Source organism: Canis lupus, chromosome 31 (assembly GCF_048164855.1).
Source record: "Canis lupus baileyi chromosome 31, mCanLup2.hap1, whole genome shotgun sequence".
Classification (NCBI taxonomy): Eukaryota; Metazoa; Chordata; class Mammalia; order Carnivora; family Canidae; genus Canis; species Canis lupus.
In genome coordinates, this window is record NC_132868.1 from 26,371,982 (window position 1) to 26,394,983 (window position 23,002).

Here is a 23,002-nt window from a genome sequence, read left to right on the forward strand (position 1 = left end):
TAGCTGCATTTAGGACTAAAGCCTCAGGTCCTTCGCAGCGTCTAAATGCTCACCGACAATTCTCATCCCTAGTCTGATGCTGGTTTTTTCAAAGTAGCATGTTGTTATTTTCTTCTGCAAGTACAGCCAGCCTTTCTGAGGGTTGTGACACAGCACCTGGGTGGCAGGGCTGTATGGAGAAGGCTGCAAGATGTGGCAGCAGGTCAGATCCTCACAGAGAACCTGGCCCTTGCCCTCCCTGCTGCCCTTCACCCCGTGCTGGTCTGGGAGGTCTCTTCTCCATCTCTTGGCCCAGAAGACATTTGCCACACTACTTTGGAATTATCTGCTTGTGGGATGGTCTTCCCTCCCAGCCCCTGAATGACTTGAAAGCGGTATCCAATCTTACTCATCCATGGAGCTCCAGTGCCAAATATACTCTAAAGCTTCATGATGTCTTGTAAGTGACTAAATGGTCTAGGTTTTCATTTCCTAACTGTGTCTGTGCCCACAGCCTCTCTGCTCTAGCATATAGCCTTCCTACCATCGGCTAATTAGTCTTTAAAGCCCTGCTGAAAAACTGCTCGGATGTCTTCAATGACCTCGTTGCTCTCAGGAGAGATCCCAACTGTCCCCAGCTGCCTTCATCTAGCCATGCCTTCCCCACATTCCACAGCATGTTGCCTCCATCTTTGCCAGTCTTTCAAGTGTTCTGTGAAACAAGCCTGGCTTTTGATTTTTATCTCTGTGACCCTACATTCTTTTGCATTTCCAAGACAAAAGTGTTTCTTTCAGCAGTTCTGTGCTTAGGCTGTTCTCCAGGTTGGAAAGATCCCTACGTCTTACCTAGCAAAATCTAACCTATCCTCTGGGCACAGATCAAGTTGCACCTCCTCTACAAAGCCTCCCATGATAGCTACAGGCCCTACGAGAGTTCCTCCCTCCTGTATTCTTCCCATTTCTATGTTATACCCTCTTCAAGCATGGGTGGTCTCAGGTGACCATGCCATTATTTCTCTTGAGGGTGGCTCATCCTCACAATAAAACTATAGATTGCAAATCAAAAGCCAATCCTTCTCTTTCTTTTATTTCTCCCACAATGCTGGCTCCAAGAATGGGTTCAATGACTTCTTCATAAATTTTATTTTAACCCACTGCACCCTGGATTAAGTGATGTCCACTGAAATAAAACTCCCTATAGTTGATGTCTGACAGACAGAACAGGATTGGCCTGTAAGTCTGCCTTTTCTTATTCCTTTTGTAGCTACATTATAAAGGACTTCTACTATATGTTAAAAAATTAAACTTGAAGAATTAGTTATTGTATTAATACATTAATTTGTTATGTTAGTATAACATGGAAGGATAAACTATCCACACATAGTATTTTTAGGTGTGAATAGGATAAATGTTCTCAATTAATAATATAGATCATCTGAAAACAATCAGAGGGCAGCATGTGAGAGTCAGGTCAATGAGAACTGCTGCTCTAGTAAATGAGAAGAGCCTCACAATATTAAATGGTCAGAGAGAATATGGTAATAACTAACTTGCAAATTATGGTGCAGATATGGTCCCATCATACATACGAGTCACTGCAAATGAGATGATGAATAGCACTTACCTGCATTCCATGGTATATAGCTTGAAAGTCAGAAAACAGAATGAAAACTGTGAGGCCCAAGGCAGACATCAGCAGAAATGAAAACATATCTGAAGAAACACCAAAATTATTTTTAGATGCTAAATGAATGTTTCATATAATTTGGCACACATTGCAGAATCAATGATCTCTGTTGGGCAAATACCGGATACATCTTCAGATGTTTTGATATATCCTCATATGCTTTAAAATATGTTCTAATGCTTATAAGACAAAGGCAGAATCATAACATCTTTCTTTCAAAGGCGAGGAGCAGAAAACTGCCAATTAACTATATAGTAAACTCCATAAAGGAGGCATCTCAGCTGAGAAGTCCGGGGGAGCTGGGACATCCTGCAGGGACCAGCCCATGTAATTGGTCACCAAAGAAGCCTGACTCTCTAGGCCCTTACACGTCTAGTGAATCATGTGTGAGTGGATAGTCGGTCCTCTTGGCACCACTTCATTCTTCTTTGGTTGTCTAGAGAATAAAGTCCAGGGGTCTTTGATTGACAGTCAAGGCCCTCCACAGTCTGATTTCTGATCTTCCTTAGGTATCTTAGGGAAGTTAAATCACAAACCTGCCACTTCCACAGAGGCCTTTGTTGAAAACATACCCTGTGTAGATAATATTTTTCCTGTCTTGGCAAGTTTCATTTTTTCTTAAGAAGGCAAATTCGAATACCATTTTCTTTTTAAAGACTTCTAAACCTCTCTTACAAAGTTTATTTCGTATGGCTATGTGCCACTCTGCTTTGCAAGATCTTCCTTTATGTATCTACTAGACTGTAACCACTTAAAAATGACTTTGTATGTCCTGTTTAGGACTCTGAACTAAAAGAATGAGGAACTCTCATGTACGTCTGCTGGGTTCTCTCTCTCCAACCCGCCCAAATGGCTTTGTTTTGGGGAGCTAAACTTCCCAGGATGCACTGTGTCAACACCACTGTTCTTAGCCCTCCAACCTCACCCATGCTTGTGTCTTTAGAGCTTTTAGGCACTTTGTAGATGGGGCCTTATAAATATTTTTGATAAGATTAGCACCTTCAGACCAAAACAATAGCATTTAATCTGTGTCACTATGATATAAATGATTCTTACGAGCTTTACAATTCACGAACAAACTAGATTTTCTAGTATATTCTAGATTTCTATAAAGTAGATTTCTCATATATTCTCTCTACCTCCTTTATTCCAGTGTTTATGGTCTGCCAGTCCCCAACTCGATATATATATGTCTATACCAATCAGCAATCAGAGGTGACTACCCCTCTACAGCTGGCCCTATTTTTTGAAGGAACCAGAGTTCTGTTTTCACTCTTGTGCACCAACACACTCCTTCATACTCTTCCAAGCTTCACTATACACACACACACACACACACACGTATATATGTATATGTATACACACACACACACACACACACACACAACCAGATGCAACACCTCCCAGAAGACTACCCAGGCTTGCTTGGGAGGGGTGTGAGGCAGAGAGAAGAAAAGCAGGAGCAGTAGGATCAGTTATCTCCCAAAATAAAATGATCTGAGCAACTTGGTGATAAGAAGAGCCTGGAGATGGCTATATAGATTTTTCATTTATTTCATTGTCTTCATGTCCCAGGGACCCAGCTGCTGGGAAGAAGATGATGCTTCAAATGTCCATGCTGATGAAGGCCTGGCTGTCACAGCAACTGAGCTGAGTGCTAAGCATGTCACAATGTCCTTAGACTAATGATCTGAAAAGCAGGCCATGTGTGTGCACAAATGACCATTATGGAAGCAAAACTAGAAGGCCCTCATTTAATTCAGTTTTAACTGGAAAACAATGAAGAACTAAATGAATATTGCCTCCTCTGATCAATTGCTATTGATGAGGAAACTTGAAAGAGTGGGACTCCTTTTGCACAAGTAATTTGGAAAGACAGGCCCTGGGCAAGCCACTACAGGTTGTTTTCAGACAAAGAAGGGGAAGGGATCATAAATATTCACACCTGTTTCCATAAAAATTAAATTTGTATTTTTTTTATATCTCATCATCATAAAGTTGATCTCCTGTCAAAGTCTACTAAGAAAGATACAGACTTGTCCATTATATTAAAATAAAATCTCTCGGTATTTTAATAGTAGGCCTAAGGACTTTTGAGAGTACATTATTTATTATATTGTTAGACTATTTGTTTATAAAACTTTTTTATTTAAAATTATCAGTTATATTTGACATAGGGCTTGAGTTCACCCACAAGCTCTAAGTGACTATGATGTAACTAATCCAATTCTCACTTACTTCAATTTATGTAAAAAGATTTTGTAGCTATTAATCAAATAAAAGTACTAGCCAGTGCAATATATCATACCCTCCTTATAAAATATATTCACAATTTTAAAACAGGAATTATCAGTAATTAACCTTAAAACAGAAAGTGAAATCTTGATTTGTTGTGACAAAAACCAAGGGCATTATCAAACGTTGAATCAAAACTTAGAAATATAAGAAATTCAGGAAGAAGTTTATAGGAAATATAAAATTAAAGAATATCTTAGCACGCTCTCAAAATCTTTGACAAAACAGCTATCTATAAAAAGGGGTGGTGGTGAACAAAGAGTGTAAATAATTATTAAAGCAAGTTTAATGTAGTAAATGTATCTTTCTAACTTAGTAAGAGGAATGGGGCTTACTTTTCTAATATCTACAACTTACTTAGAAAATTAGAGATTACAGGTTATGCAATGAGATGGTATAACTGTAGTAAATTCTCCAAAGCAGAAATTTTATTGGCTAGATTCTCTGATCATGACAATAAAAGTAGAAATTATTAACCAAATTTAAATGAAAATTCCCTTCCAACATACAAATTTAAACCAAAATTCTAAACATCTATTGGTCAAAAAGAAATCAAGTCCATTTTATTTATAAGCTATTGAGAAGAAGAGTAGTAGGAGAATGAAAACAAAATCCCTGCCCACTTGAAAATGAAAAATCACTATTCTGAAATTAGTGAGTCAAAGAGGAAATTCAGTCATAAGTAGAGACACACGAAAATGTAAAGAATATAAACCAAACTATAATTATTCATCTTGAATGCTTTTCCAATTTCACAAAATAAAAGAAAACACATACATTACAAAGTCAATTCAAACATTACATTTTTTTTTCAGAGAAAGTAATAAGGGGGAAAGAATGGGAAAACCAAATATTAATAAGTTAGAAAATAGAGAATTATTAAATTTTTAAAGAAAGCCAGCAAAAATACATTTCTGCTAAGAATAAATAATACACAATGCATACAGGATGAGAAGATATTAAAAGAGTTATAGAGGGAATTAAAATTACAAGAAAATATCACACAAAATCTGATGCTAAGGCTCAATAATCTCAATGAAATAGAGCTATCTGTAAAAAAATTATTGCAAAAAGTTTAAAAAGAGGATATCTTAAATGAATCCTTTAAAAAAATCTTTCAAAGGAAGGAATTATTTTTTTTTTTTTATTTTATTTTTTTTTTTATTTATGATAGGCACACAGTGAGAGAGAGAGAGGCAGAGACACAGGCAGAGGGAGAAGCAGGCTCCATGCACCGGGAGCCCGACGTGGGATTCGATCCCGGGTCTCCAGGATCGCGCCCTGGGCCAAAGGCAGGCGCCAAACCGCTGCGCCACCCAGGGATCCCCAAAGGAAGGAATTAGAGACAGATGATTTTACTGAGTTCTTGCAAACTGTCAAGAATAGATTATTTCCATCTATAAAGTATTTTTCCTGGGAAAGAAAAAGTCAAAGAATTTTCAAGTCTAATACTGAAACCTAACAAACACTATAAAAAAAATCAGACTAATCCAATATAAAATGTAGGTATTAAAAAACTATAAAACTCAATTTAGCAAAAGTATAATCCATCAGAAATAAGTAGGTTTTGCTCAAGAATATGAATAAAATGAAAAAAAGCCATACTCATCTCAGTAGATGAATGAAATACATCTCCCATTCCTGATTTAAAGACATACTCTTGATTTCATGAAAATAAAGGGTATTTTCTTTACATGATGTAAATCTACCTGGAACCAATATTCAAAATCATATTTACAGGTGAAAACTATTAGAAGTATTTTTGTTAAGGAGTAGAGTGCTTTGCTACCATGGCTATTATTTAATATTATCTTAGAAATTCTGGACTGCACACTGACAGAAAATATAAATAAGCAATTTAGTTATTAGAAAAGAAGAGGGAACATTATTACATGCAGATGATATTATCTTTCTAAAACACTCAAGAATCAAGGATGAATAGCAAAGTTCAGAAAGGGTTCTGGATAGAAAATAAAGGTAAACAACACTATAACTTTTACTGGTATTAGTGATAAACAGTTAAAAAAATATAATGGGAAAAAAGTCACTCACAATATAAACAAAAATATTTAAAAACATAAAATAAGTTTCTTAAATGTTTAGGATCTATAATGGAGAAAGTGACAAATATTTAATAAAAGATGTAAAAAAGAAAGCATGAACAAATGGAGAAGGATGACATGTCTTTAAATGTGAGGAGAACTAAATTGTATAAACAAATAATTTTTTCCCAAAGTATCAGAATTCAAAAAGGGATTAAAAAAAAAAAAAAAAAAGCCTTATAGGGATGCCTGGGTGGCTCAGTGGTTTAGCGCCTGCCTTTGACCCAAGGCGTGATCCTGGAGACCCAGGATTGAGTCCCACATCAGTCTCCTTGCATGGAGTCTGCTTCTCTCTCTGCCTGTGTCTCTGCCTCTCTCTCTCTCTCTCTCTCTTTGTATCTCTTATGAATAAATAAAGAAAATCTTAAAAAAAAAAAAAAAAAAAAAAAAGCCTTACAGTTTGTTCTAGAGTTTATCTGGAAGGATGAGCAAGCAACAGAAGTAAATTTTTGAAAAGTGAAGATTAATGAAGATATACCAATCTTACTACTTATTACAATGTATTCTAAAACTATAGCTAGGGCAGCCCCAGTGGCCCAGCGGTTTAGCGCCGCCTTCAGCCCAGAGCGTGATCCTGGAGACCCTGGATCGAGTTCCACGTCGGGCTCCCTGCAAGGAGCCTGCTTCTCCCTCTGCCTGTGTCTCTGCCTCTCTCTCTCTGTGTGTCTGTCATGAATAAATAAATAAAATCTTAAAAATATATATATTATAAAAAAACTATAGCTAAATAAGTGAAACTATGACTTTTAAAATATAGTGCTATATCAAGAAGAGACTGGTATATTAATGAGACAGAAAAAATAGCATAGCAACTAATTAATTACATAAAATTTAATTTGTAAATATATAACACATATAATATGGGATGTCTGGGTGGTGCAGTTGGCTAAGCACCAACTCTCGGTTTCAGTTCAGGTATGATCGCAGGGTCCTGGGATCAAGCTCTGATATGGGCTCTGCACTCAGTAGGGAGTGTACTCGAAATTCTTTTACCCTCCCTCTCCCTCCCCCTTTTCTCTTCCTCCCCACCTCATGCTCTCTCTTTCTAAAATAAATAAATTAAAAAAGTATTTAGATATAATATGAAAACTCACATAATATACATTGTGTATATAATAAAGCCATAAAAATACATGAATATGTAAGTATGTCAAAGGTGGCATTATATTCAGTTGAGAAATAAATGATCAAAAGAAATATTAAGTAATAAAATCTGCTGACAAAACTAGTGACTAGTTGGAAAAAGTACTTTGATCTCTACCTCATACTATATGCCAATATTAACATTAGATTTAAAAAGCATTAAAAGAAATGTAAAAAGCTAGACAAAAATTAATCTACCTGATTACCTGGTTCTGTGAGAAAAAACTCTCTGTGCATAAAGGCAACGAGAAGAAAAATCACAAAGGAATAAGCAGCTCATTTAAATAAATGAGAAAAAACTGTGCATTAAGGTAATGAGAGTAAAATCACAAAGGGATAAACAGCTCATACAAATAAATAAGAAATATAACAACATTCTAATTGAAAAAGAATGGATAAAAAATGTAAATAGGCAATTCAGAGAAGAAGAGAGATGGTTAAAAATATGAGAATATGTTCATCCTCTTTGGTGATTAAAGAAATGCACAGAATGGTTAAAGTAACTTGCCCAATGCTGTAAAGCTATGAAGAGGTTGAGTATCTGAATTGATTAGAAAGTCTTTTACAAGGACACCTGGGTAGCTCAGTAAGTTAAGTGTCCGCCTTCGGCTCAGGTCGTGATCCTAGGGTCCTGGGATCAAGCCCTGCATGGGCTACCTGCTTAGTGGGGAATCTGCTTCTCCTTCTCCCTTTGCACCTCTCTCCCACTTCTGTTCTCTCATGTGCTCTCACACGCTCTCTCTCAAATACATTATTTTTTTTTAAAGCAGGTCTTTTACAAAGTACCTTGACATTTCTGTATGTGCTTAAAATCATTCTTGATGACTCACAATGGGACAGGACTCATGAGACCATTTAATAATGCATGCATATGTTTATCTGCCAATGAGGAGGTTTCTGCCCAGGCTTCTAACCCCTATGAAAATTGTCCTTCAATACTCAATGTTTTTTTAAAAAAGTGAAACAGAATTATATTTTTAATTACAAGATAAAGTTGAGAAAATGGAGAAAGCTGAACAAAATAATGAAAAAGGTGGATAACTGGACAGGGAACTTAGAAGAATGAGATCAAGTCAAGACAGCATTATATAACCAATAAAAATTTCAGCACTCAATTTTGTTGAGTTCAGCCATCCTTTCACCACTGAGTTGCAACTCTGGGAGGGTGAGGAAATGGAAAAAAAATATGAAAAGAAAAATTAAACTTTGTATACTCACAGTTTGTGTAGATGGGTTTTCGAAATGGCTTTCCCTTAGAGAAGATAAATGCCACCATGATGCAGTTAATGGTGGTGATGGGCCACAGTGTGGTACTCTCAAAACTTAAAATTGAACCAGGAATCAGAGTTGCATTTCCAGTCCCATTTCTCTCCAAACTCACATTTGTTGAGAAATTACTTTGGCTGTCCAGAAAGCATTTACTACAAAAGAATTACCAGTATTTATGGGATTTTTTATTCTATTTTTATCCAGGTGGTGGTAAAAAAATATTTATCATTACCATGAGATCTCAGCTTTCAAATTGTTCCAGCCAGTAACTACCAAGACATATTTTGTTCACCTCTTACAATGACAAAGCAGAAATAAAATTTAAAACGAGTCAAAATTATTCTTTGTCTAGCATTCCATTTAGAACAAGTGACCTGTCTTGGAAGGGCTTGAATGATAATTTTCTATGGTGTTCCTTTCAATTCAGAATAAATGACCATGAGTGCCTGTGTATGCATGTGTGCGCACGCATCTGTGTGCATGGCAGGGTGTGTTGTGCACATGTGTGCCTGTGCATGTTGTTTTCTCTTCTTTTTTAGATTTTATTTATTTATGAGAGACGCAGAGAGAGAAGTAGGCTCTATGCAGGGAGACTGATGTGGGACTCGATCCTGGGACTCCAGATTACATCCTGGGCCAAAGGCAGACACTCAACCACTGAGCCACCCTGGCATCCCTGTTATTTTCTCTTCTGTGGACTAATGTAAGCCTACTAATTTAGTCCCTAAATTTGAATCTTGCTTGAGTGTCTATGGCTCTAGTTTGCTAATTAAGTCACAACTTCTCAGGCAAGTTCAGAAGACCTTCATACTCTGGTCTCAATTTGCCATCCTGCCTTTATCTTTGGCCAATTCTCCTGTGTTCCTTATACTCCAAACATATAGGAATATTTTCTGTTCCTCAAGTATCAGTTTGTACACATCAGGGGCCTTATTCTCTCTGCATCCCTTTATCTGAATGTCTTTGTCTTTAATTCACTGGCAAGCCTAACTACTGCCCTCCGTTCTCACTTCTAGTGCTGCATTTAGCTCATTGCTCTGCAATTATTCATTTGCATATTTCTATTTTCTGCCTCTGGGATGAGAGTTCCTTGAATATGAAATTTCTCTTTTGATTTTATTTTGTTATTATTTTACTCAAATTTACAAATCCTTAGCACCTAACACAGAAATGCCACAGAATATTTGCTCAGAAAAATATTTAAGAGATGGGTTTTCTCAGTCCAGATTGATCTATTTGCAATGTTTATTGTTTTTAAATAATCAAACTCACAAATTAGTTTCTATCAGCTTTCTTGTTCCACTTGAAACTTTTTACCTTATAGTTGGTTAGGGATGAAATTAGCTCCAAATAAATAGATGTAAATCTTATTATCCTGGATTTCCTAGAGCCCTGAAATGTGCTTTGCATATGGTAGATGTTCAGTTAATGTTTGCTGAATGCACTAATGAAACAAATAATCAGGATGCCTGAGTGGCTCAGTTGGTTAGGCACCTGCCTTCAGCTCAGGTCATGATCCCAGGGTCCTGAGATCAAGCCCACATTGGGCTCCCTGCTCAGTGAGGAGTCTGCTTCTCCCTCTGCCCCCACACCCTCCACTCATGCTCTGCCTCTCACTCACTTTCTCTCAAATAAATAAATAAACTCTCTTAAAAAAAAAAGAAACAATCAGTAGTCACAAAGTGTTTTTGCACAAAGGGGACAGACAGAGAGAAGGCCTGAATTATAGAGTTTAATATAAAAGTGTACCCCATTATACTTACATCACAGATAAGAAAGTTAAGGTCTAGTAGGGCATAGCTATTAGTTAGTGAGAGAGGCAGGACTACCTATAGCTATCACCCTTTGGGTTATACCAACTTGGCTCTTGGATTCAATCTGAATTTTATTTCTCTAAGTATATGTGCTCCAATTAGGAGAAAAATCTGGTTTTGAGGCAAAAATGAATTCTACTTAAATGAATTCAAGTAATACTTGAATTGTTGAGTTTAGGATCTAAATGATTATCTTAGACATCATTTGAAAGTTTTTAATCTTTCACTGATTCCTGGGATTCTGCTGCTTTTAGGATCACAGTGGAGTGTTGTACAAGCCTTCCTTCAAAAAAAGCAGATCCTTTCTGCCTTTCCTTTTGGAGGCCAGACAAGCTTTGTCATAAAAAATAAAGTTTCAATATCTTTGGTATAGTTCACCTCATTTTACCCTTAATTTATCATTAAAGAAATTAAAACCCAGGGAGGTAAAGAGCCTTGCCCTGAGTCTAGTGTTCAATGCAATAAGAACAATGGTACCATCAACTAATATTTTAAACATTCATTTTTAAAACTCAAACTAATTTAAGTAAATCTATTAAGTCAGGGGTCAGCTGACTACAGTTCACAGGCCAAATCCAACTCAACACTTCTTTTTGTAAACAAAATTTTATTGGAACACAGTCACACCTACCTTTTTTTGTATTGTCTATGGCTGCTTTTTACTACAACAGTAGCATTGAATAACTGCAGCAGAGACTGTCAGGTCCATAGAGATCTCTACAAGTAATATTTGCTGACTTCTGGTCTATATGATCTCCAAACCACCAGGGAATGTCAACCAATGGTTGGATCTACATATCAACAACCAATGTGAAGATCTTTTCCCACCCACATGGCTCACTCCAGGACTCTACCCAATAACTGTGTTCTGTGTTCTACTCTGTCACTGGTATTTTGCAGTATGGAGACACAACTTTTGTTAATTAAAAATTTAGTGTGTATTTGCAAACCAAATTGTACAATCGCATTGGGTACTCATTGTATCACCTTCAGAAAGGAAAATTTAAAAAACTGAACTTTACCTGTATCTGTAGACCTCACAATACCAGGGCTGCTGCTTCACATAGAGAAATGCACAGACTTGCACAATGCAGGTGAAACAAGTGTTCAAGAAGACTGAGAGCAGCAAAGGGGGAGAGAGGAGCTGTCCTGCAGGTCGGTAAGGAGCCAGCTTCGGGTAGGCATGAGTTGAACTCACTGAAAAACAAATGCATTTTCCACTATTGCAATTTCATTATTGACAATAAAAGATTGAGATGCGTATTATTTCGAGACTGGCATTAGGGTTCAGATTCAGGAAACACAAATGAGGATTTACATCTAGGTAAGCACATTGCCTAGGTACATATCCAGTGCTACCGGACTTTACCTCTCCCATACTTTTGTTTCACCTTCAGAAATTAAAAGTAATAGGTTTAAAAATCTTGTAAATAATAAATTTACCATATTATATGATGCAAATATTTTCTTTAAACAACCAGACTGACCAGGAATGCCATAGACAATAAAAAGGTGGCCTTCCACATGGAAAAGCAGTACTATGATCTCTCTCTCAGCGGTGGTGGGAAGGTGGAAAGTTAAGATGAGGAGAATAAAAGGCATCAGCCTAGACTCATCTTCATACGCTGGGTATTTTTTAAAAGAAGTACTCACTTCATTATTCATTCAGCCAACGTTCTCTGAGTACTTCAGTGTACCAGGACAGATGCTAGAGGTATGTTCTGTTCTATCCTGAATAAGTGCATAAATGGAAAACTGCTAGAGCACGTTAGACCCGGTTAGGAAAAATAGCTCATAAAAAAATCTTGCTTCCAGATGAGAGTGTTAAAATGTATTATGGTTTTGATCTTAGGGTTGTTTTTTTTTTTTAATTTAAAGGCTTGGCAATGGGCAGGTATTAAACAGAACAATTACAACAACAACACAACAAAAAAGATGACTGCATTCTTCTTAGAAGCCATATATTCTAACAAGTTGATGAAAATGGAATGTACTTTACTGTTTAGAGCAGTGCAAGAAAGAAGCATGGAATGGTCAGGAATTAGATACAGTACATTCAGAGGTTAACATTATAGTCATGTTTCAGTTCTTGTCTTCATATCTGTTGCCTTTTTTCCCCTTTTTTATAGCTGATCACTGGTTTCTTTGATGTAAGGAAGAAAGTAGGGTACATATGCTTAGGCTTCTGTTCATGCATGTAGGGGCAAGGCAGTAGGAGTAGGCATCCAGTTTGGGATGATAAACTTTAAAGTAGGTCTTCAGTTTGCTCAATGGGTTCTTGGGTAATCACATGAAATCTCTGGTGCTTCATTTTCTCATCTATAAAGTATAAGTGTTAGGAATGTCTCAATGGTCTCCAAAGTCTTCCAACTCATTTACTCTAAAGCTCCATAATTATCTGAGGCTTTGTCTTTACCAATGTAATCAATGTTTCCCCAGGAGGATGCTAGGCTACAGGTTGTTGGGGTATGCAGAGATGAGGAGGACACCTCATATGCCCCAAAGAGCTTGAAATCCAATGGAAAGCACAGATGGGTTGGGTAATAAAGAATTTGGCTGACCTTTATTCCCAGTTCCTGGGATGTATCCTCTAAAGTGTTGGGATTTCTTGAGTTTATAGGAGTGTCTTTTTATACATGGTAGCCCTGATGGTTTATATGAACAAGAGGATAGATGATGGGCCCGAAGAAAATTAGTGATAAAGCGATGACTCAATATGGAGCTGACCATGCTGCAAAAAAGCTAGAGATTGGGATCAACTTCATGGCCAATGATTCAACAAATCATGTGTATGTAAGGAAAACCCAATAAAAACTCTAGACAAGATACCAAAGTTCAGGTAAACTTCCCTGTTTGGCAATACTCTGCTTTGTGCCACACGTGGATGTGCCAGGAAGATAAGGGAAACTGACTCCCCAGGAAGAGGACAATGAAAGTATTAGGATCTTCCCACCATGGGATCCTTCCACCAGTTTTCACCCTGTGTGTCTTTCCCTTTGTCTGGCTCTGATTTATATCCTTGTGCTACAATAAAACTATAATCATTGATACGAATTACTAAAATTGAAGGGAGAATGAGAACCCCCAAATTTGCAGCCAGCTGGTCAGAAGTACAAGTGGGATGCCCGAACTTATGGCTGAGGTCTGAAGAAAGGGCAGTCTTAAGGAGGCTGTGCCCTTAACTTGTGACGTTTGGCCTTGTTCTGGGTAGTTGGTCTGAGAAATCATTGCATGGCATGCAAGGAAGGGGCACACAATGTGGCCTGTTGTCAAGACAGACTGTGCTTTGGGGCCACAGAAGGCAGAGGTTGCAGTACTTAGAGTTCTTTCCACTTTCCTATCTCAAGGAAGAAGATGGCTACAGAGAACATGAAGATGCTGTGGGTGATGGAGGGAGGTATAATTGTATCTCTGTGCATTTGTATCTACCTCTCCTCTCTTTCTCAGGTGCTCACTGAGTTTCTGACTTTTCTTTTACCCAGAGACTGTATTAGATTGAATTATTGGCCTCATTGTGGTAGAGTACACTTTACTACTCTTTAATTTTGGTTTCACTGTGAGATTTTCTCAGGCCAAAGAGATGTTAGCAGAAGTTTGAGGCCTGTTTGCATGGCCAGGCTCACTCTGTGATCGCAATGAGAGCATGCCCAAGTCTGTCATTCCAGCCTGGCCCCAGAATGAAAAATGTGGAGCAGACCTGAATAAAACCCATAGCTTGGACCAAGACCAACTGATCTACATCCTAAAGCTGATTAGATTCAGCTACCCAGATCAGCTGAGTGACAGTTTATCCACAGAGCAAAGAGTGGGTATTATAAATCACAGAGTTTTGGGGAGAGGTTTGTTATACAGTGTTATTGTGGCAACAGCTGACTGATGGAGAGTCCTTACATAATGAATATTTTAATTTTTTCCATATTAGAAATTCTGATGTTTTCTAATCAAGAATCTGCATATCTGATTATAAAAAAATGGCCAGGATTTTAGGGCCCCTGACATGTTCCATAGACAATGCTAAGTGTCTTATAAACATTATTTCTTTAAAAGGCAATGCAAGGGGCACCTGGATGGTTCAGTTGGTTAAGGATCTGACTTTTGATTTTGGCTCAGGTTGTGACCTCAGGCTCCCCGCTGGGCATGGAACCTGCTTGGGATTCTCTCCCCACTCCTACCTTACCATGCTCTCTCTGACCCTCTCAGCCACTCACTTTCTCTCAAAATTAAAACAAAACAAAACAAAACAAAACAACACCATTTTCCGAAAAAAGCAATGCAAAATAGATATTTCATCTCTATTTTATAGGTGAAGAAACAGGTTCAGAGAAGTAGGGTCCCTATTTAAAGACCCACAGTTTGTGAGCAACAGGGTGGTAATATATCTGTCTAATTATAAAGCCCCTCATTCTCTGCTCTACAGCACATTGAAGTGGTGTGGATTTTGTAAATTAAAAAGGATATGAGGAGCCTTAAAATTTGAGTATGTTATTTTCAGCAGCCAGAACTTCTCCGAATCGTCCAGGTTTCCTTAAAATGGTGATGATATATGCTATCATGTTGCATGCAGAGTAATGTAAGCTTGTGAAGTGTTATATTTCATTCAGAATTAATCATTCCCTCCTCTGAGTTTCTATAGCCCATTACTCATTTTACTGCTATGTAGTGAGGATGTCTTGCATCAAATCCAGTCATTTGCACATGCACTCAGTAGACCGTGAGCAACCTGAGGGAAGAAACCCTGTCTCATCACACTTTCTGTCCCTCACTGAACCTGGTACAGGGCCTGCTATGTAGGAATTCTTAGCAGTTGCAAATTTTTATTGTCAAAGTATACTTTTTAATTGTTCAGCATCATTTGGATATAATGTACATGTGCTTCTTCTAAATAGTTGGCTTGCTTTATACTGAGGACATTTGAAATCATGTTCATCAAATTTCCAAAGGCTCTTGAACTCACCTAAACTACATGCAAACTGTTGAATGTGCCTCATGAGATTTTGAAGGTGAAAAGATCTATATCTTCCATGAGAGTCTCCAAAGGGACCAAGACCCAAAAAAGGTGGGGAGTCTTTGAAGCACTGATGAAATTTATGTAAGAGAGGCATTTATATAATGGATGGGTTTCCTCCTACAGTCTTCTTCTCTGGACACTGCCTCCTTCCATATGCTGAAGTAGTTGGCCTAAATAGAGCTAAATTACATGACCTCATCTTTATTTACAGAAATGACTAGCTTAGAAGTGGACATTTTACAGAAGTTGGGTCAATGAATTTTCTCTCCAAAATATTTGCAAAGGAGACACTGAAAGGCTGAGCTAATTAGCTGTGCAAAGGCAAACAGAAAGGTTATGGATATTCAATAGTAGAGTCACCATTTAGGGTCATTTGCAAGGCAAATGAGTAGAAGTCACACAAAAACAGTAAGAATAGAAAGAAGAAGAAAGTGATAAGATGGTCTCTTGGGAAAAAAAAAAAAGTGGCCTCTGTTTTCTATTCTTTAGTGTTCTAGTCCTGTCCTCGCCCCTAGTGCTTCTGAGTTTCTATTCTTAGATTTTTTTTTTGAGAATTATATTCTTAAACATCCCCCTACTTCTATTTTCCTGATCTAATTTGAGTAGGTTGTGTTAAAAAGAGTAGAGATGCAGCTAGAGCAAATTCTTTTCAGAATGGCTTCTGCACTTCTTAGGGTCAAATTGTGCTTTGAGATGTACATTTTCTTAATTGACTTCCCCGACTTCATTTTACTTTCCTCCTTGATTTCCCTTTAATATATTATATCTTGTTTTATTAGCTGCCTTTGTGTTGCCACAAAATTTTATGGGAACAAGACAAGGTGTATACAGATAAGCAAGTATGTAAATAAATTAAATACATGATGGTGTTGTCTTTGTCCCATACTAATTCAGGCTTGAAGTCAAAAGCCCTAATCTGGGAACCCAGAAAGGCAGGTACCTTGGTGAGAGTGATTTGACACTGATGGTCCAATTGTCAATGACTTACTAACATTCACAGATGAATGTCAACAGTTCTCAACCTGAAAGCCAAGCTCTGTGATCTGACCCAACTCACCTCTTCACATTTTATCTCCTGCTGTTTCCTTTCACATACATGACACTGTGGTCAAATTGAAAAACTCATGCCCCAGCCTTCTCTTGCTCATGCTGCTTCATTCTATTTGAAGTGCCCTTCTTTTGGGAAAAGAATTTTGAAATCTGTCCCATCTTTTCTATTTTGATGCAAATGTTATTACTTCTTCCATGAAACCATCCTTAGTATTTATTTATTTCTTCCACTGCTATCTCTTCCCTAACCCCAGATTTTCAGAAATAATCTCTCCTTTCTCTGAACTCCCAAAGCACCTGTTGTTTTCTGGGACTCACTACTTTTGATGTGCATTTCCTTCATTCGTGTATGTGAATCTCCCACTGAACTGTAAATTTCAGTGATCAGGCTTTTTATGCCCTAGGCACCGATGTGTCTAACATACAGTAGGAGATGAACACATCTAAGAGGATGTTAAATGGGGCTTTTCTTTTGTCTGGGACTTTCCTTGCTGAGCCTCATATTTGAAGACCATAAATGGTAAATGGCAACTGAATGGAAAGAGAGATGACTGCCATATCTCCATTGACTCATTCAGAGGGATCCATACTGGTCTTTCACCTGTAAACATGCCTCTAACTCCAAGCAATTGTCTATGTGCGGAATACATAAAACCATAGAAATCATTAAAAGATTCCTTAAAGGGAGTTTGTTGAGTAGCAAGAACTGTGTTTTTTTTTTCCAGCATCACTCCAACCCAATGAAGGAGGACAAACTAGCCACTCCAGGAGAGACCAGAAGAATTTTGGTGGGTAGAAATTGGCTTGCTCATTCCAGTTGCAATATCAGAGGAAAGAGACAGGTGACAGCAGTGCGAGCAGGCTATATCTATTATCCGGTAGATCAAGTAGAAGCTATGGAAATTAGACAGGCTGGAGTTGTCTTGGAAGGAATCTGTCCAGTGGGGCAATCAGCTGGGGCTAGATCAGTAGAGAAAGGCTTCATAGTACATATCACGGGAAGGCAGTTGCTGAGAGGAATTCTGAAAAATCAGAGGGAGAAAGCACTACCCATGTCAAGGAGTAGTCTAGTCCAGAGGAATTCACAGGAATCTCTGAAGAGCCCAAGAACCACCAGTGGGTCCCATGTCAATTAGAATCAATGATATTGCTTTTGCAATGTTGGATATTTTTAAGCAATTTGTATAATTTACTTCTGAACACACATTTTAGATGCCTGCCATGTTAAAGGGAAGTTGACAGGATAGAACTACAATACCCCCATATAAGTAAAAAGGCCTTTGTTCTTACTGCTCCCAGATTCCCTGAAGCAAAAGTGGAGAGTAGGCAACACAAGGAAAGTAGGGACCATGGCCTTCTCTCCCATTGTTTGCTCAAAGATCAGGTTTGATCTAGAGGAAGAAGAAGTCTGAATTGGATGAAAACATGAAATGTTAGTTTATAATACCTAGGTTATTAATGCCTAAAGATGAAATCATTTTAGTACCTGATACTGACCAGGAAATGGTCTGCCTGTGGGATGACTGAGCTTTCTTTCAGTGATAGAAAAACAATCGGGTTTGAAAGCAGAGGATAAAAAAAACAAACACTGGGGTACTTGGGTGGCTCAGTCAGTTAAGTGTCCAACTCTTGATTTCAGCTCAGGGTCATGAGTTCCATCTAGCCTGACATCCGGCTCCACACTCAGCTCAGAGTCTGCTTGAGATTCTCCCTCTCCTTCTCCCTATGCCCCTCCCTCCCTCTTTGCCTCCTCTGTCTCTCTCTCAAATAAATAAATAAAATCTTTTTTAAAAATCCAACCAAACACTACTACCCATGTTTTTGGATTTCTACTCAGCCTACTTGTGTGCAGTCCTATTCTGTTCAAGGGTTCATTGAGTTAGCCAGTCATTTCAAAAGAAGGGAAAGAATAGGTATAAGGTGATATCATCCATCTTATGATGAGTGCTTACAATGTGTGATGCACTGCTGTACACGTCATATGTATTGTTTTATCTCATCCTCACAACCCTATGAGGACATTTCATACCAGGAAATTATTTCATAAATAGTTTGTAAAAGCTTTCAGAGATAAGGAATGGTAGAGAATGGCCATGCCTGCACTTTCATGCCACTGCCTGATAGCTTAGCTCCTGGAGCTTCCTGGTGTTTTTTTTCTCTTTTTAAGCATCATTGATGGGCAGCTCGGGTGGCTCAGCAGTTTAATGCCATCTTCAGCCCAGGGCCTGATCCTGGGGACCCAGGATCGAATCCCATATCAGGCTTCCTGCATGGAGCCTGCTTCTCCCTCTGCCTGTGTCTCTGCCTCTCTCTCTCTCTGTGTGTGTGTGTGTCTCTCATGAATAAATAAATAAAAGCTTTAAAAAAAAAAAAAGCATCATGGACCATGTTCACAAGTAAATCATACAGATTGCTTAAAAATATCCAGTACTGCAAAGGCAATATCATTGATTCAAAATGTTTCTGTCATCTGACTATTAAGAACGTACAGAAAAAAATGTGTTAATGGACTACAAATATATATTTCAGCCTGAAGAATCAAAATTGTTGTTACTTAACATCTCTGATGCTGGTAACTTCTGTCTTGGGGTTGATGTAATAAATGACTTCAATATCAGTTTCATGTTTTAAGATGTTACATGAAATTCTCAAGGTTATTAATATCCTGCATTACCTGATGTTTTATGTGTTTTCATAACACTTCTATTGTTGAACAAGGAAAAGAGATGACTATGTCATTCTTTTTCTTTGCCCTCTGTTGAGGCAGTCACCTTTCTCACTTATTAAGAGTTAGTATAAAGCCCCAAGTTCTTTGATGGGAAATTCTTTATCAGTGTCATCTCAAAGGAAGGAAATGAGCAATAGCTACTGTGAGCCATACCTTGCTTTTGAGAGAATTCCTAGAATTAAATGCTAGCATTTGTTCTCACATGTCAAAGGCCTAGCAAAAATCTGGTTTCATGTCAATGCGAAGTATAGCTGAATAATGGAAAGTGACCTTTGAGTTTTAAAGATTTCCATTTCTAGATTTCTTGCACATTTTTCTATGTGCAAGACAGACACCTATGAAAAACTCAGAATACATTGACCATTTTATGAGGCTAAGATCTATCTGCTTTCAGGATATTTTAGTGCCAAATCTAAGGACTTCAAGCCTCAACTTGCTCCAAACACCTCTTTCAAAAAACTCACAGGTAATGTGGTTTTAGTAATAAAGGTGCATCTTTTCAGAAGCTTTGATTTGTGTGAGCATTTCTAGAATGCCATGGATAAACACAAATAATTCTGTTTACTAAAACACTTACTTGTTAAACAGACCATCAAGGTAATGGCTACATCTTGCATAAGATACTGGTAATTCCCAAAGAGCTGTAGTTGCTGAAAAGGAAATACAAGTAACTACAAGGGGGCACATGGTTGCTCAGTTGGTTGAGTGTTCAACTCTTGGTTTTGGCTCGGGTCATGATCTCAGGGTCCTGGGACTGAGCCCCGCCTTGCAGTCCATGCTCAGCAGAGTCTGCTTGAGATTCTCTCTCTCCCCCTCTCCACGCTCTCTTTCTTTCTCTATCTTGAAATAAATAAATAAGTCTTGAAAAATAAAGTAAATACAAGTGTTGCATCTGCCATTGTTATCATTGCCAAAACTCCTTCTGAAAGTAATCAGAAAGCAACAGTTATTTTATTTCCTCTTTAAAAAGGAAATAACTTACCTGTGATCTTTAGCATCTCATTGGAGAGAACAAAACCAGATCATGATTTTCCCAGTGTTTAACTTAATTCTATATTAGCAACAAGAGTTAATCAGTTGGGCCACAGTAATCTGGCAGCTGGAGTCTCAGCCTGGACAGTTGAATTCTCCACATAAGATACCCATGGGGAACGCCAAGTTTAAAATTTTGAAATCCAAGCCTCAAATCATTCAACAGGTATTTCTTTCCATCCTTAACCATAGATTGAGAACACAATTTTGTTTTCTTGGGGTCCGTTCATTTTCACAAACTGAACACCTCTACCCCAAGTAAGCCCATTTCAGACTTCAGTCTGGTATGCTTGACTTTATAAGGTTTGTGTAGACACAGAGCTTGTTTGAAGTTCATGTTTATGGAGTCATATGTAAAAGTCAACTTGTTACCTCCAGGAACTTGCTTTGCAATCCCTGTTGCAGCCAACTCTGTTTCTCTGCTTCATAGCTGTTGACTAAGCACTAAATTATGACCTGGTCTGAACCATTTGAGACATTTATGTAAATGAGAAATATTTCTGGATTTTGAGTGTGGACCCAAGGCCCTGAAGTTTCTGATCAAAGGTCTGCGGGGGACACTCTTATTCAGGTCTAGACCATCAGAATGAATGGCTGCAGAGTGTCCTATCTCTGCGTAGACACAACTCTATTCATGAAGACTTTGGACCTGTGAAGTCTTTCATATTTTTCAGAAGACAAAATTGTTCCTCATCCTCCATAAATGGTTCCCCAAGGTTCTCATCCTCCAATTTTCTGTCTTCTTTACATTTTTTTCCCCTCATATCCTTTCTTTCTTCTCTCAGAACGGTATAGTTATACATACACAGATGAAATGGAACAGGGATAAATTTTCAAAGGCAGCCTTAGTTTTTGTTCTAGAAACAGCTTTCCTAGAACAATGAAGAACTTTGGAAATCCACCATCCTGACCTCCCAGAGGCACATAAAGACTTAGCCAAGGATGAGATCTAATGCGTTCTGAGTTATAGAAGCAGAACTTGAATCTAGGTTTCCCAATTCTCAACCCAGTTCCTGTTTCTATCCACCTGGTTACTCCTTAGCCCTCCATGTGTGATTTTTGCATGCAATTGCCTACCAGATGCTAGAGTCCTATGGTCCTTTCTTTAATCTCTCAAATGTCTTAGAAAAACAGTATAATATTTGCCTCCCTGAAGTGTTACCTGAGCCTGTTAGATCTTTTCACTTTTAAGCAAGTTATGACTGAAATAATGAAGATTACTTTCAACTTATACATATTTCTTCCATATAGCTAATTGGTTTTTAAATGATTATTTTTATCATTTAATTTCAGAAGTCCTTTTAAAAAATTTTTAAATGCAAATCCTTTACTAATGACATGTCTAAGTGTGTAAGTTCTGGGCAGGTTCAGGAGTAAAGTTCTAATATGGGAGCTTTTCTAGTTTTTGAGTCCTTCAAGGTCAAATTCAAATACTTCTTTTTCTTTTTTATCTCTTCTTAGTCTTTTGTCAAAAATATTCCATAGTTGGAGACTGATGCATTTCCTGCTCACTTATATTTAGGCTGTTCTGAAGCTCTTTTCATACTCCAAGTAAAGAAATAGATGCTTGAAGAGGTCAAGTGTCTCAGGTTATCTAGAAAAAAAACAACACTCCTAGAAAACTGATCCCTAGCTCCTTATTTCTAGCTCCATGTGTCATGTGCATTTATGCCAAGTTCCCAAGTTTGCAGACATCTAATTCGAGAAATGTCATTTATTTATAAAACATTAAATCCTGTGTAGGAACCACGCCCCAAAGAATAAACCAAGGATGTAAATGCAATTAAAACTGGGAATAAATTATTTAGGTTCATACCCAATAGAGCAGTGATGTACCAATAAACTGGATTAAGCCGTACATGGTCAAGTATTTAAATACCCCAAAGGATGAAACCAGAGCAGCTCGGCCTTCTCTGTTTGAGAAAAAATAAAAATAACTGGTTATGCATGATATACATCTCCCAGTCTCTTTTATATTTCAAACAGAGTTCAAGTTTAATAGCTTGTTGATATACATTCACTTAATCAATGATTCATCCTCTCAATTATTTATTGAAGTGCTCATTTGCTCATTCATCCTCTGCTTCAATCATGACCTCACTCACTGAGTCATACACACACATTTATTTAGAGCTGATGAGGTACCAGCATTCTGCTTAGAGTCATGGAGGATATAAATGAATTAGGCATAGTCTTTATTTTCAGTGAATTAAAAAGATTAACACAGATATTATAAACATAACACATCATGATAAGGTGCAAAATGTCAAGCATTGACTCGATTGTGACTCGTCTCGTCCTAACAACACTTGCTTCTGAGAACAGAACTGTGTATGTTTGGAGTCCCACAGGAACTTCAAACTAAAGGGCAGGCATTTGTGCACAGTGTGGATGTGACTCCAACATATGAGATGAATGGGGATTTGTTGGTTCCAATACTCCAGGAAGAACCTATGGTAATAATCTGAGCTGGTGTGGAGTTCAAAAAACATAAAGACAACAGTAAAAACTGCAGGTTAAAAAGTAAGTATTTTCTCCTCTTTGAAAAAAATTCTGTTTGAGCTGTTTGTTATTCCCTTAACTGAGGCTTGGTTCTATGGTGGGTGATGACTGATAAAGAAGATAGTGTGGGGAAGGAGCTTGCGATGGAGGAGTGGGAAATGTGACAAACAACCCCTTCTGTAGACTGCTCTTGTCAAAGCAGAAGCAAATTCACTTGGGGGGCAGCCCACGTCCTCCCTGGTGGCATGGACATCTGTGCTGCTCAAAGACTTTGTCAACGGAAGGGGTACCCGAGAAGGAAACTCTTAAAGCCAAACTAGTAACCACTTTGCCTCAGGCCTGATGAGAAGATTTGGGAGAGACAGGCCAGGATGTGCAGGCCAGATGTTTTCT

At 38.0% G+C, this 23,002-nt stretch overlaps 1 protein-coding gene across 1 annotated transcript in view; it reads right to left on the bottom strand.

Annotated features, from left to right (window-relative positions):
• ATP13A5 (ATPase 13A5) overlaps nucleotides 1–23,002 on the bottom strand; it is a 106,157-nt gene that overhangs the window by 4,133 nt on the left and 79,022 nt on the right. The window contains exons 24-28 of the mRNA XM_072807858.1: nucleotides 21,924–22,020; nucleotides 19,653–19,725; nucleotides 11,312–11,486; nucleotides 8,425–8,627; nucleotides 1,604–1,692 (exon numbers count right to left, since the gene is read on the bottom strand). Of these exons, the coding sequence (XP_072663959.1) occupies nucleotides 1,604–1,692; nucleotides 8,425–8,627; nucleotides 11,312–11,486; nucleotides 19,653–19,725; nucleotides 21,924–22,020 (637 nt within the window). The remainder of the gene's footprint in view (nucleotides 1–1,603; nucleotides 1,693–8,424; nucleotides 8,628–11,311; nucleotides 11,487–19,652; nucleotides 19,726–21,923; nucleotides 22,021–23,002) is intronic.